The sequence below is a fragment of the Aulostomus chinensis genome, chromosome 2, assembly GCF_037954235.1.
Source record: "Aulostomus chinensis isolate RoL2024-O1b breed Wild chromosome 2, RoL_Achi_v1.0, whole genome shotgun sequence".
In the NCBI taxonomy this organism is placed as follows: domain Eukaryota; kingdom Metazoa; phylum Chordata; class Actinopteri; order Syngnathiformes; family Aulostomidae; genus Aulostomus; species Aulostomus chinensis.
Window position 1 is genome coordinate 8,848,198 of NC_141321.1, and position 13,428 is coordinate 8,861,625.

Sequence of the window (13,428 nt, forward strand, 5' to 3'; positions counted from 1 at the left end):
AGCAGAGTTAGACTGGCACTGTGACCGATCAGACCATAAACACACGATGCACCTTTGTATTGTAGGGTATTATAATATATTATTCAGATTCATATTCACTTTATTGTCATTGTAACTGGTACAACAAAAAGGTAAAGTGCAGGCTTTCTAGTGCAGAGAAACCTATAAAAACAATATAAAAACAAAGTGATAAACCATATACAGACTTACAAAATCTAGGGAAAGGCATATACGTAAACATGGTTTACATGGGTTGAGAGGTGGGTGCAAAAACCATGTAAAATTTGCATTGACATTGGATATTTTAAAAGATGTAGTGACAGTTGCATGGCATAGATGTATTGCACTTATTTCATAGAGGAAGCATTTATGGCTCTGACAGCAGTTGTAAAGAAACTGTTTGTGAGTCTGTTTGTCCTGGTTTGATGGCCCGTCTGCCGGACGGCAGTGGCTCAAACGGTGAATGTCCTGGATGGAAAGAGTCCTTCAGGATGGCAGTAAGAGCTGTAAAGTTCCTCCAGTGTGGGTAGAGAGCACCCAATGACCTTATGTATCATATTCTGTACACATTAGTCTCCAAAATACAGTAAGGAGTAGATGAGCTAAATAGCATGCAGTGTTCACTCTTCTGCCTGTTTTTTTCTTTAGCTACAGGAGGTTACTTGCAATTAAAGCCATTGTTCCCAGACCAATAATTAGCCCGTGGCACCTTTTGAATACTAAATAAACGATTTAAGTCGACTTCGTGAAGCCATAGCCTCTCAAAATGGTGATTATATTCCGATCACATCTGTCTAAAAATGTTTTATTGGCACTTTACTGTGTCTTGTATGTTTACATGACTTTACCTGAGTCTTTTAAGGTGGAAACATACTGCACTTGGATTGTGGGGAAATACAGGAAGTGGGAGGAAAGACTGAATCTCTAATCGATGTTCCTTGGTTTTCTTCCAGATAAAGAGGCAGCAAAAATGGAACAGTGGAAGCGACAGGTAATCATGCAGTTTAGTGACCTGGCTCATAATCCATTAAGAACATCCTTAATGAGACAAACATCTATTTTATCTCAGTACTAATGTGATATGCTTCTGAAATATACTCATTTGTGTGCCCATTAAGTTTCAGTTCCTTTCTCATAAATCTGGAATCTCAGTGTTGGACATGACTGCCATCTAGTGAATGTTGAGGAGTGACTCGATGTCAGCTCTCATGTTCTGTTCTTTCTCACCCTCAGAAATCAGTGGAGAAGTCAGATGCCGCAGAGGCCAACAGAAGAGATCATGTCATACATGTAAGACACACACAGATTGAAAATGATTAGTTTCTCACTTTCAGTGCTTGCTTGGGAAACATTAGCAACCTTGTTATGTTCTGTGTGTGTGTGTGTGTGTGTGTGTGTGTGTGTGTGTGTGTGTGTGTGTGTGTGTGTGTGTGTGTGTGTGTGCGCGCGCACGCGTGTTCAGGACCTGGAAAGGCAGAACGAGAGCTTGCAAGAAAGTCTGAGGAAATACCACCAGGAGCATAGGGCGCTGTTAGATAAGGTCAACATGCTGCAGCAACAGCTCACACAGGTAAACAATGCATGAACCCAGGCAGAACTACAGTAAAGGATGTCATGCATACTTCTTGTTATTGCCTTGGTTCTTCAAGATCTGAGGGGCTTTCAGTGGAGAAAGTCAAGCAAAATGTAACAATGAACTTAGCTTGAGCACACTTTCCCAGGTCCTAGGTATTTGCTGAGATGATGGAGATAATGGTGTGGTTTTAAGAAGTAATTTAACTGGAAGCGTTTCTTTCAGAGGAGGCAGAGTGGGCCTGTAAGAGGCTTTTACACATAATTGCTTGTGAAAAAAATCCGTTGCCTCATGCATTGAATTCAATAGATGATTCAATATTAGCTGTCAGAACAAGTTCCATTCGCAGTGGAAGAAAGAAATTAATTCAGAAGGACTTATTGGATGCATTGTCACTGATTGGTTCCGTCAGTGAGGTTGTTTTTTTCCGTTTGCAGGAGAAGATGACGGTGGAAGACACTCATAAAGAGGTATTGAAATGAAAACCTTACAATTAGTGTGCCTCTTTTATCCCTGTTGAATTTTCTTCTCAGTTTGTTTGCAAGTAAACCTTAACACACTGTATTGTTGATTCCCATGAGAGTAAGTTGAAAGGTAGGGCTTAAAGATATCAGGACCGACAAGGGAAGGCGAGATGTGATTCGGCCATCGTAGTGACCGGCTGCAGTCAGAGACATCGGTCCAAGGCTTTTGTTTTTGGAAATTAAGATAGAAGATTGAACTGCATTGAATAGAAATGTAATGTTGAATATTTCTGTGTGCACTCATCCATAATTGATGAATAACGCTCGTTCTTTGGCACTTCCTGTTTATTATGAGCTATTGTCAATAGAGTCAAAAAGTCAGAACAAATTTTCAGCTTTGCAATTTTCTTTAACAACTGGAGGTTGTTTTTTTTGTTTTTTTTAATTGTGTAGAAACTGTATTTTTTAAGAATAAAGGTAAAGCTTTGAATCGGCACCATACCAGTGCAAAGAAATCAAATACTGTATGTGGAAATTGGAACTAACAGCTCACAGGTTGTTTTTTTTCTCTACTATGTGTGTGTGTGTGTGTGTGTATATATATGCATGTATACACACACACACACACACATATATATAAATAACTAAAACTAAATATGGGTGGATCAATATGTGGTCCATATGGTTTTGCATCTAAGACACAGCGATGTGTCAGTATGTGTGTGTAGTGTTCAGAGCAGATGTGCCTCGCCCTCCCTCAGATGAAAATAACTCGGTTTGAGTAAATCTCACCACGTCTACTTCTCTGCCTTAGCAGCTTAGTCTTGAACTGCAAATGGATTTTATGCAGGAATCCATTTTAAATATCTGAAAAAATACATTTTGACAAGTAGATCTCGGTAGTGAACCAAACTAGCAAGCTGTTGTTTATTGGTGCTTTGTTTTTGTTTCTCTTACTGAACCAGAAGGAGCACCTGAAGGTGTTACTCAGTGCCAAAGAGAGAGAGGAAGGGGCCCGAGGTCTTGAGACTGTCAAAGTCCAGCTCAGGAGCACTATGGTCAGTAACTGCTAATACTTGATTGGATTTAACGGATTTATTAATCCGAAGGTTAATTCATGCTATTGAAAATTTTAAATCTTTTGAGTTAATGCTTCTCTATGTCCAGTTTACATTGATTTGTCCCAAAAATTCAAGAATAAAATGTTTCTTTTTGAATCAGGTCAACATTTTTTTGAAGAACTGCATTCATGTTGTTGAGATATTCTGTAAAAAGTAGTATAGGATAGTTTACATGATGTATAAAACCATGTTACAATGGAGTTGTAATGTGCGTTTTTGGATGTGCAGGGAGACTACTCCGGCCAGTCCGTCATCAAAGGTTGGTGTTCCACCTCATCAAGCTTTTAGAAAATATAGTATATGATGTTAGAATATGGGACTTTTATTTGCCAAGAGGTTAACATGGTCTATGTGTTTTTTTATAGGAAAAGAGAACATTTTGGTCAAACAAGCTCGCAGCTTGGACTCTGATCAGGTAATTTTGTGTCTGAGCAGTTTTAAATTCCAAGAATCCAGTTTCTAAGTCAGCTGTTGATATCTACAACGATCATAAATATAAAGCAGTTTGTATTCAGATCATAAAGTAAAAGTGCAGAATGAATCCTGAAATTTGACTCTCAAATAAGTTGTTTGATTTTGAATAAGACTGATAGTGAATAATCATTTTAGTCTCATTTGAGTATCCATGTTTTTATCTTGCCTCTCTGCAGATGCTCCACAACTCCGCCATGCCTCGCTCACTGTCCAGACCTTTAGAGAAGAGTCCGTCTGCTGTAGGCTGGGACCTCACTGGTGACCTGGACATGCTTCGACATGAACTTGAGGCGGTTAAGAGAAAACAACAAGCAGCAGAGGAAGAGACGGTGCGGCTTCAGTCTGCCCTCAACCGTAAAAATCGTGAGTGTCAAGAGCTTCTTCAGAGCCGAGACCTCATCCAGAAACAGGCTGATCAACAGGTTCAAGAGCTGGAGGATGCCTTGGGAGACGTCCAGAAGAGGATGCTTGATTCTGAGTGCAAGGTTAAACAGCTGCAAGCCCATGTAGTTGCTGTGAAGGAGCACCTAGGAGGCCAGGCAACAGAGGAACTGCGTGCTCAGCTTCAAGATGTCAAGACCAAGTATGAAGGTGCTTCAGCTGAGGTGGGGCGTGTTCGCAATCGCCTAAAACAGAGCGAAAAGGCCTTGGAGGAGTACAAGAGCAGCGAGAGCCAGCTGGCAGCTGAGGCTGAACGCTTGAACGAGGAGCTCGGAGCTCTGACCGCAGAGAGAGATGAACTCGCCGATACGCTCCTGGAGATGGAGGGCCAGCTGAAGGAGGCCCAGATCAAACATGGCAACACGGTACCAGCTGAAAAATTTGACAACATGAAAAACCTGCTGACAAATGCAGTCGATGAAAAAGAACGTCAGATTGCTGAGCTGAGGGAAGACTATGATCGCGTGCTAGAGGAGGTGGCCGAGCTCCATCGAAAGCTAGACACTCCGTCCTCCCAGGGAGTGGTGGGGGGGATGGGTTCTGAGGAGCAGCAAAGAATCCAGGCAGCTCTCGAGGAGCAGAATGCTTCTTTGAAACGGAAACTGGTTGATGTGACGGCAAAAAGCCAGGCACTAATTCAAGAGGTGGAGGAAAGTGAGGAGGAGAGAGATGAACTGCGAGAGCACCTGGAGGAGCTGAAGAGCAGGATTGAGGTCGACTTTATACCTGTTAAGGCCCATGAGGAAGCTCGGATGAACATGGTCACGGCTGTGGAGGAGCTGGAGGACAAGCTGGTGGAAGCCAGTGAGCGTTATGGCAAAGCAGAGGCACAAGTCACGCAGCTTCAAACTGAGAGGGTGACACTGCAGGAGAGTATTAAAGGTCTCAACAGTGCAAAAGTGAGATACGAGAGTGAAATGGATGCTCTGAAGTGTCAGAATGCCGACCTGATGGAAAAACTTGAGCTTTTACAGAGGAGATGTGAAGAACGAGACAAAGAGTGTGTACAACTGACGGCACAGAGCCAGACTTTGCAACAGAGCATGGATGGAGAGTACGTACCTAGACAGCAGCATGAGCAAGTGAGGACGGAGTTAAGCTCCACTTTAGAGCGTGTTAAAGCTGAGATGTTGAAGTTGGAGAAGAGGGAAAAGGAAAGTAGGGAAGAATTACAGAATGTGACAGAAGGAAATGATAAGTTGAAAGAAAAGTTGGACAAAGTTCTGTTGGAGATGAACAAGGACTACATAAGTGTCAAAGATCACAAGTCTATCACAGACAAGTTGAATGCTGCTATAGTTGAGGCGGATAATAGAGCTAATGAATTGTCTGCCAGGCATGTCTCAGCCCAGGAGGAGACTGTCAAGCTCACTCTAGAACTGGAAGCCCAGAAGAAAGAACTTGATACAATACAGGAGGCTATTCAGTCCAAGTTCCTCCCTCTGACTGCAGTAGAGGAAAAAGAGAGTTCTTACAGTTCCCAGGTGGAGCAGTTGAAAGTCAGGCTACGAGACATGGAGGAGAAGTATAACAAAGAGAAGTCTGCCAGAGAATGCAACCAACAGGAGAAAGAGAAACTAAAAGTTGAGCTTGAATCCGTTAAGCAAAGACTGGACACAGCCCTTGTTAATGGTGAGAAGCATAAGGAATTGGAGGAGGAGTTCAAGGGCCAGTTTGAGGAATTAACTGTGAAGTTAGTCGATCTGGAGCAGCAGCATAAGGACGTCACTCTTCAGAAAACTGAGCTTCAAGACCAGAATGCCCTCTGCAACTCTCAGATCCAGAACCTCCAGGACCGACTAAAATCAGAGTTGACTAGGATCGCGACCTATGACACTGAGCTCAAAGCCCTTAATGACACCATGCAGCAATCTCAGGCTGATTGCAAGAAAGCACGAGAGGCTCAGCAGGAGGAGGCCAAGAGGGTCTGCGTCCTGCAGAAGGAACTAGAGGAGCACCGTGGAGAACAGGCTTCTCTGCTGCAGCAAAACCTCAGGGCCAAGGAAGCCCTGGAGGCTGAAGTGACTGAGCTTCAAATGGCACTCCGTGAAGAGCAGGAGACCAGTGGCCAGAGGGCTGAGGATGTATCTGCCCTGCAGTCTGAGCTCCTGCAAGCAACTCAGGCGCTGGAGGAGCTTCGCTACAAGGAAGGCCAAATGAACCAGCTGAAGAAAGAGAAGCAGCAGCTGCAGGAGGAGGCCGCCAACCTGAGCAACAAGCTTTTGAGCTTGGCCCAGGAATGCAAAGAAGTCCATCAGGAGGCAACTCACGCAAGGGAGGGTGAGAACAAGGCCAGGACGGAGATGGAGGCTGTCCAGGAGAAGGGACGCGCCATTGAGAGGGAAATTAGGGACCTGAAAGAACGCTACGATGAGTCTCTCAGCACCATCTGTGATCTTCAGAGGAGGATACAGACATCATCTCAGCAGACTGAAGCCAAAGACAAGAAGGTAAACAAGAGTCTTCGCTCAGTCTGGGGGTTTTTTCTACTGAGCTTTTGTCACTGATATTTCAGGGGTTGTCATTTATTTAAAATCGAGGGACGCTCAGAAGGAGAAACACTGCAAATCATGATTTCGTGTCACAAACCTGTTGTAAAGTGATACACACTGTAACATTAATACCTCATTCTTCACGTCAATATTCAATAACAACAACAATTTGTGTGTGTGTGTGTGTGTGTGTGTGTGTGTGTGTGTGTGTGTCAGATCACCGAGTTGCTGACAGATGTTGAGCGATTGAAGCAAGCCCTGAATGGTTTGTCCCAGCTGGCCTACACAAGTAACGCCCCCAATAAGAGACAGATGCAGCACGTCGACGGTCTTCAAGCTCAGATCAAGAGCCTTCAGCAGCAGCTGGCTGTGAGTGCACGTGCGCGCGCGCACACACACACACACGCACTACATCCTGAAGGCATCGTGGACATGCATATTCCACTGTAGACTTCCTGGCAGATTTGAGACAGCAACACTTTCTCCTCATACAAGAATACTGTATTGTTGTGTTCACACGTGTCTGACAGGCATTCTGGCGTTGGCTGATTTTAGGCGGCCAACGTTAGATTGTGCAGCTGGTAGCTAATCCTGTTGAACCTGAGGTCAGTAACAGACCCACGTGAGCACTTAAACCTGTGTTGTCCTCTGTCTCTCGTTTGCTGGGTCAGGATGCTGAGAGGCAGCACAGAGAGGTGGTCTCCATCTATCGAACTCATCTTCTCAGTGCAGCACAGGTAACCTATTCTCATGAGCCCTCATGCTAACGATTTGCCGCCCCCCACCCCCCAACCCGACTCTCTTGTATCCAGGATCAACAAAACAGAACAGGCGCATTATTAATAAAAATCAGGCTGACTCTTTTATTAATCATTTTTTTGATTAATGTTCATGATGCAGGGAAAATTCAGGAGCCTCTAAAGTCCCGTTGTTAAATTTCTCATCTGGTTTTGGTCCTGGTGAGCAGCTGGTTATGTTGTGATCTCGCTCAGTGGATTTTCCTGTGTGAAATACCGACAAATGCGGAACATTTGGCTAATTCTTTCATATCGAGCAATAACTCTTCTCTGTTCCTTTAAGAGCAGTTGCCAGTGGAAGCACAGCTGCTCTTCCAGTGTCGGTTTCACCTACAGTTTGTTAGAGCAGCAAAGAAGAATTGTCAGAGCTACCAGAGCTAACTGGGAAGTTGCAGGGTTCTGAATCAGGGCAGGAACATTACGTGGTATCAGATCAGTGCATGGACTTGAACAATCAACTTCACCCATCCCGCATTTGTACCGCAGTGACAATGGTGAGGGAACAGTTCATAACAGTCATAGTTTGGGATTTTGCAGTTTAAGTTGATTAAAACACAGCAATGTATTAAAAAAATGCTTGGGGAACAATAATCATATATATACACAATACTCAAATACACAAAAAAGACAGTCAGTCATATTTTTTAGCATCCACTCCTCAGCAGAAAGTAAAGGGGAGCTTTACATTTTCAACGATGTGAGTTGAAGTTAAGTTATTGAAGTGTGAAGTGCAGCTCTAAGCTGGTCGTAGTTAAGAGTAAGTAGATTTATCACTCGTATTCAGACTCCTTTTTTATTTCTGCTTGATAATAGCTATTTTTATTCAACAACCATATTATGTTTATAAATGTTCTTGTACTTTTATACTTTTTTTTTGCAAATTAAGCTTAGAAATCCTGCAGTCAGTGGTTCTGTTAGGAGGAACATCAGTGAGCAGCTGCACAGAAGGTCAAGAAAGTGTTCCGCCATGTTTAAGCTAATATTAAACAATAAACAACATTACAGTCAGAGCCCAGATGTGAGGTAGGGGGCCGATGGATTAACTGAACTGTGTTTGTCCCCCAGGGCCACATGGATGAGGACGTCCAGGCCGCCTTACTACAGATCATCCGCATGAGACAGGAGTTTGTGTGTTAGTGTCCTCCAGCCAATCACGATGCTGCCTGCTGACTCAAATTCATCATTCTTTCATCATTCTCACACTTCTACCCCCTGCTGTAGCAGCCCGTGTGTGTGTGTGTCTGTCTGTCTGTCTGTGTCTGTGCACGCACTTGTGTTTGTATAAAGGCAGCAGTTTTTAAATCCATTTATATGTAATACATTTCAGTTCCAGAGTATCTAAAATTATTTGTTGTATCTTGAATGAATAACTCTGAATTTCACTTAACGCAACAAAGCTGAAGCTCCATTTACACTTGAGTGCCACCAGATAAGTTCAGCATCACACTGAACACACACATCTTGACTTTATCATCAAATTACCTGTAAGATCCCCCCCCCCCTTTCATTTCAGTCTATGCAAATTCCATACGTCTCTCAAGGTTTAGAGCATGAAGCTATTCTTGTCGTTGCTGTTCGGCCTCTTACGTTCAGTCTTGTTGGCGTCATCTGGACATGTAGACCCCCTGAATAGAGAACTCCCTCACAACGACCACTTTTCACATTCCCACTTGTCAGTCAGCCCTCAGACAGCCGTAATGCCCGCTGGGAGTTTTTAAGGAAAGGTTCACATGTATTTTAAGTCACCTTTACGGCAATACTTGGATGTCCACGTGTACATTGGAAGAGTTTTCACTTACTGTGCAGTAGTCGCCGCTCCCGTCCATACTGGCCTTGAAGAGAGCCCGACTTGTGATTCCTGACATGTTTCTTCGCTGATCCTCAGAGGGGCAAAGTAAAAAAAAAAAGGTCATTTGTGCATTTATGTAACTTTGAAAAAAGGCCCGCTTCATTTGCATGTCAGACTACTGAAGCTTCATTCAGGGTGCAATTTTGCACGTAAACAAGACATCAAGGACAGAAAATTAGAAGCAAGTGTGATCAGGAAGGGTGATCGGTGGCTCTTGGACTTCATTTACAGTTTGGGCGTGTGAATGCTTTAAGACAGACTTGTTGGGCACAGTCACCTTCCGGAGGTCCAAACTGGCATTCGTGTTTTCAGGATAATCTAAATACCAAAGAGACTATCCAAAACTAAAAACCACCTGCCATTTTGGTAGATGGTGGACAGTGAGGTGTTAGATTTGGTAGAGCTCTCAGTTTGACAGTTGTAACATTTGACTTGCTGGATTTGAGTCATGGGGGGGGGGTGTGAAGTAGCGATCTCTTGCTGTGTCCTACAGTTTGCAGTGGCTGGTCGTCCTTTTGTTGAATCCTGAGTGCCCTCTAGTGGTGAGACTTGGCAGGCCAAGTTGATAGAAATTGTTATAATCAGTGTGGTCCAGGGGTAGGCAGTCGCTGTTTTTAGAAGCTGTGATTTCTGACAAGATTGTGACAGAATTGACTGGGTTATAAGGCAAAACCAGTACTACAGTTCATGTATTAATATACATTTAACTGCTTTTAAAGGAAGAAATGCATAGCAACAGCTTAACACCACAGACCCTGTGCAGCTCTCCTAGGGCAAGGGCTGCGTACCCCTGAGCCAGCTTTTTGAGGTGTAGTGTAGTGGTGTTGTGCTTGTTGAGCGAGTCTCTTGTGCCTTTCCACTGACATATTTTTCATAGATTTGTACTACTTTAATTACTGTCCTTCAGTGCGACAATTCTGATATTCAGCAGGTCTGGAAGTAGAGCGGCACAACACACATGTTCAGGATAACATTTAGTGTAGGATGCCATTAGATGAGAGAAGAGCAGATCCCTTTAGATTTGTTATTTGAAGCACTCCTGTCTTTACCTCTTAAGATAACACCTTTCCAAGTAATCTTTCTTTCTTTTTATACTCTGGCCAATTATTCTGTTTACAACAGATAATCAAGAAAAGAACACCTTCCTGCATCTTTTTATGTAGGCAATTGGGATCATTTGGATATTTCTCACAAGTTTCCCTTGAGTGTTAAAACAGGCAACAAATTAAATGTCTAAATAAATATATACCAATCTGTTTAAATTGGTTGCATTTTTGGCATTTGTGTTTGTGAATCAGTATAACAGAATCAATAAAGTGCCTAACATAGAAAACTATATTTTTGTTTGGTGTTTGCTTTCTGGAGATAGAGTTTGCAACGTGAGCTGCTGCTGAGCTGCCAGTGAAACATTCAGGCCTGACTGAAACAAGGATGAACACGTCGTCATGTCTGTTGATTCAAGTGTGCCGTTTCGATTTTGAAATGTTTGTATGGTCATGAACGTATTTCAGTCCTCCTCAGCTGTATTTTATTATGAGTGCTAGTTAGCGCATTAGCATCCTAACACTTTATCACTTGCAGAGTTCAGTTTAAATCATGTTACATTAGACGGGGTCTATTCTAGTGGTGCCCCGTGGGCCACATGTGGCCCAAATACCAACCTCCAGGTGGCCCAGCCCATAGTCCGTAAGAAACAGAAAACCCAAGAAAAACACATCTGGCAACCCTTCAGAAATTCTGATAGTAGAACAGACCCTGAATGCAACACTCTGTGTAGCGCAGCAGCATTCAGTGCTCACAGCGGTGGTGTGTCCCAACCCAGAAATGTTTGAAAATCTACGACGGTTGCTGTTGGTTTAGAGGTGAAAAAGACAACAATTTAAAAACTAATACATCCTCCTGGGCTTACTTTTAGAAAGGTGAAAAAGTTTAACTGTCCCATGAAATAATAATGATAAAAAAAGTGAAAGTTATTTAACAACTTTTCTTGGATCCAAAATGTTCATGATATCTACATTCCAGTGAGTTGGCGGATGAACTGTCAAGGATCTAGGAGCCAATAGCATGAACATGGAGATATCATGTGACATCAACGTGCCACCGACTGCAGGAGCTCAGGAGCTGCCAGGTGTTGGGTTAACTAGAGAACTGAGTGAGAAACACAAGGGTTTATTATCTCCCAGACAGTTCCAATGACTGGAATTAATACTATCAGATCCAAAAAAAAAAGGGGGGGGGGGGGGGCTACCACTCTGCTCTCTGTTCTCTGCTGGGCTACTAGCAGCAGGTCCACCATGGAGCTGGGATGCATTTAAAAACATATTTTTGCCTGCTTTTCGGGGGGTTACAGTTCAGGTGACATGCTCTCCTCTGCCCTCTGTGTGGTCATGTGTGTCTGCGCAATGCACGTACGACTGCAGTCTCCATAAAAGCTGTGCAGCAATGTAGAGAGTGAAATAGAATTCCCTTGCAGGATGCCCCCTAATATAACGGTAGGGTAAACACTGCAGTCGCTCAAGTTAGCACCTTTAGCCTCAGACAGGTTAATGTTGTTTTCAGTCTGTGTACGAGACCGACCACCCGAATCGTCCGTCTTATGACCGCTGTTCCAACTCTGACCACGTGTGGTTAGTAGTGTAAACCAGGCAACCGGTAGAAGAGATTAGTGGGCTAAGAGTGAGAGCGACACCTACTGACCCGGAGGTGTAAATGTTGGCCATTGCACCTTCATCCAAACCCGGAGAGACTCATACTTGTTTATTTTACCACCAAACCCACATGTCAAAATACTGTGTTTAACTTGCAGCTTGTGTGTTGTGGTATTTAAACATTATAATGTGCAGAAAGACCACATTGAGAAACACCAGACTTTCTGCTCACTCTCGCTCTCTCGGGATCTCAGGAGAAGAAGAGGAGCTTCAAAAGTGCAGGGTTTGACGGCATCTTACTACCAGAGCGTGCCATCATCATCATGTCATCATGTGAACACATGGTGTGTTCCTGCACGGCCCAAGAGAGCTCCTGCAGCTTCCCTTTGTGTGTCATGAATATTGGCAAAGAAAAAGCCATTTACAGATTTCGGAACCGTGAGAGACTGCATACTGCCTGCCATGAACAAAGCTGGACTTGATGACAATATGAAAACCAGTCTGATCTCTTCATGAAAACTCACTCCTCAAACACTGCAAACATTAGCAGGGTTGAACTTCTTGTGTTTGAAACCCTGTTAGGAGACCTGATGAAAGCTGATGTCATGTCCATAGCAGCAGATGAATCCCCAGATATACAGGATGTAGAAATGTCTGGTTTTGTTTTTGTTTTGTCAGGACCTGCTGCTTGCCAGCCACTGAAATAATCTGGCCTGGATAAATTTCCTGGTTTTAAATCTGGCCGGACTGAATATGAATGTCCCCGATCTATACGACGGCTGTTGTGAGGTTGTTTCCTCATGTTTACAGACTACAATCAGCAAGTCTGATTAAACCAGGCCCACACAGTTCTGATGGGACAGGCAGGATTTTATACCTACATATTAAATAACAACAGAGGATGTTTCCCCCCCCCACAAACATGAACCACTATTGTTGCTGAGTTCTGAATATTTTATGTTCCAGAGAAATGCTTTAGATCTGAAACTTCAGGTCTTCAGGGACTTTAAGTCATATAGTGTATGTTTACTTTTAGCTCCATACGCTCTCGCTTCGCCTGTGGGAATGACTCCGTTCATGTGGTTTCACTTTAAGTACAATCAACCCAGGAATGAGAGCGAGTAGCTCTTTGGCACACAGAACTCTCTTTTATCTTTGAGCTCGTGCCACTATTGATTTGTCTGTTGCTCTTTTTCTCTTCACAAGATTTATTTTTCATTAAAGCTTTTTTTTTTTTTTTAACGGGATGCTGAGATGTTCCTCCAGCAGAGGTCAAAGCTATTTCAGTTATTTGAGATAAGTTCATGGCGTGCACAGACACTGAGCATCGGGGAATTTTCCATTTAAAGGGTACACTGAAGTTGAACTGGCCCTTTCTTTTAAAAATAATCAAGATTACTACCGGTAACACACACACACACACACACACACACACACACACACACACACACACACACACACACACACACACACACACAAGAAACCATTAATACAAGCTTCAAGCATAACTCCAAGTTTATGAGCACTATCTAATCTATCCCTGATCCCATCCTATGTTCACACACACAC

General features: G+C 43.3%; 1 protein-coding gene across 1 annotated transcript in view; it reads left to right on the forward strand.

Annotated features, from left to right (window-relative positions):
- uacab (uveal autoantigen with coiled-coil domains and ankyrin repeats b) overlaps positions 1-8,639 on the forward strand; it is a 41,295-nt gene extending 32,656 nt beyond the window's left edge. The window contains exons 9-19 of the mRNA XM_086226278.1: positions 954-991; positions 1,234-1,290; positions 1,463-1,570; positions 2,011-2,043; positions 3,003-3,095; positions 3,387-3,417; positions 3,524-3,573; positions 3,809-6,523; positions 6,782-6,934; positions 7,237-7,302; positions 8,428-8,639. Coding sequence (XP_086082404.1) covers positions 954-991; positions 1,234-1,290; positions 1,463-1,570; positions 2,011-2,043; positions 3,003-3,095; positions 3,387-3,417; positions 3,524-3,573; positions 3,809-6,523; positions 6,782-6,934; positions 7,237-7,302; positions 8,428-8,499 — 3,416 coding nt within the window. The 3' untranslated portion in view covers positions 8,500-8,639. The remainder of the gene's footprint in view (positions 1-953; positions 992-1,233; positions 1,291-1,462; positions 1,571-2,010; positions 2,044-3,002; positions 3,096-3,386; positions 3,418-3,523; positions 3,574-3,808; positions 6,524-6,781; positions 6,935-7,236; positions 7,303-8,427) is intronic.
- Positions 8,640-13,428: the final 4,789 nt, after the last annotated feature.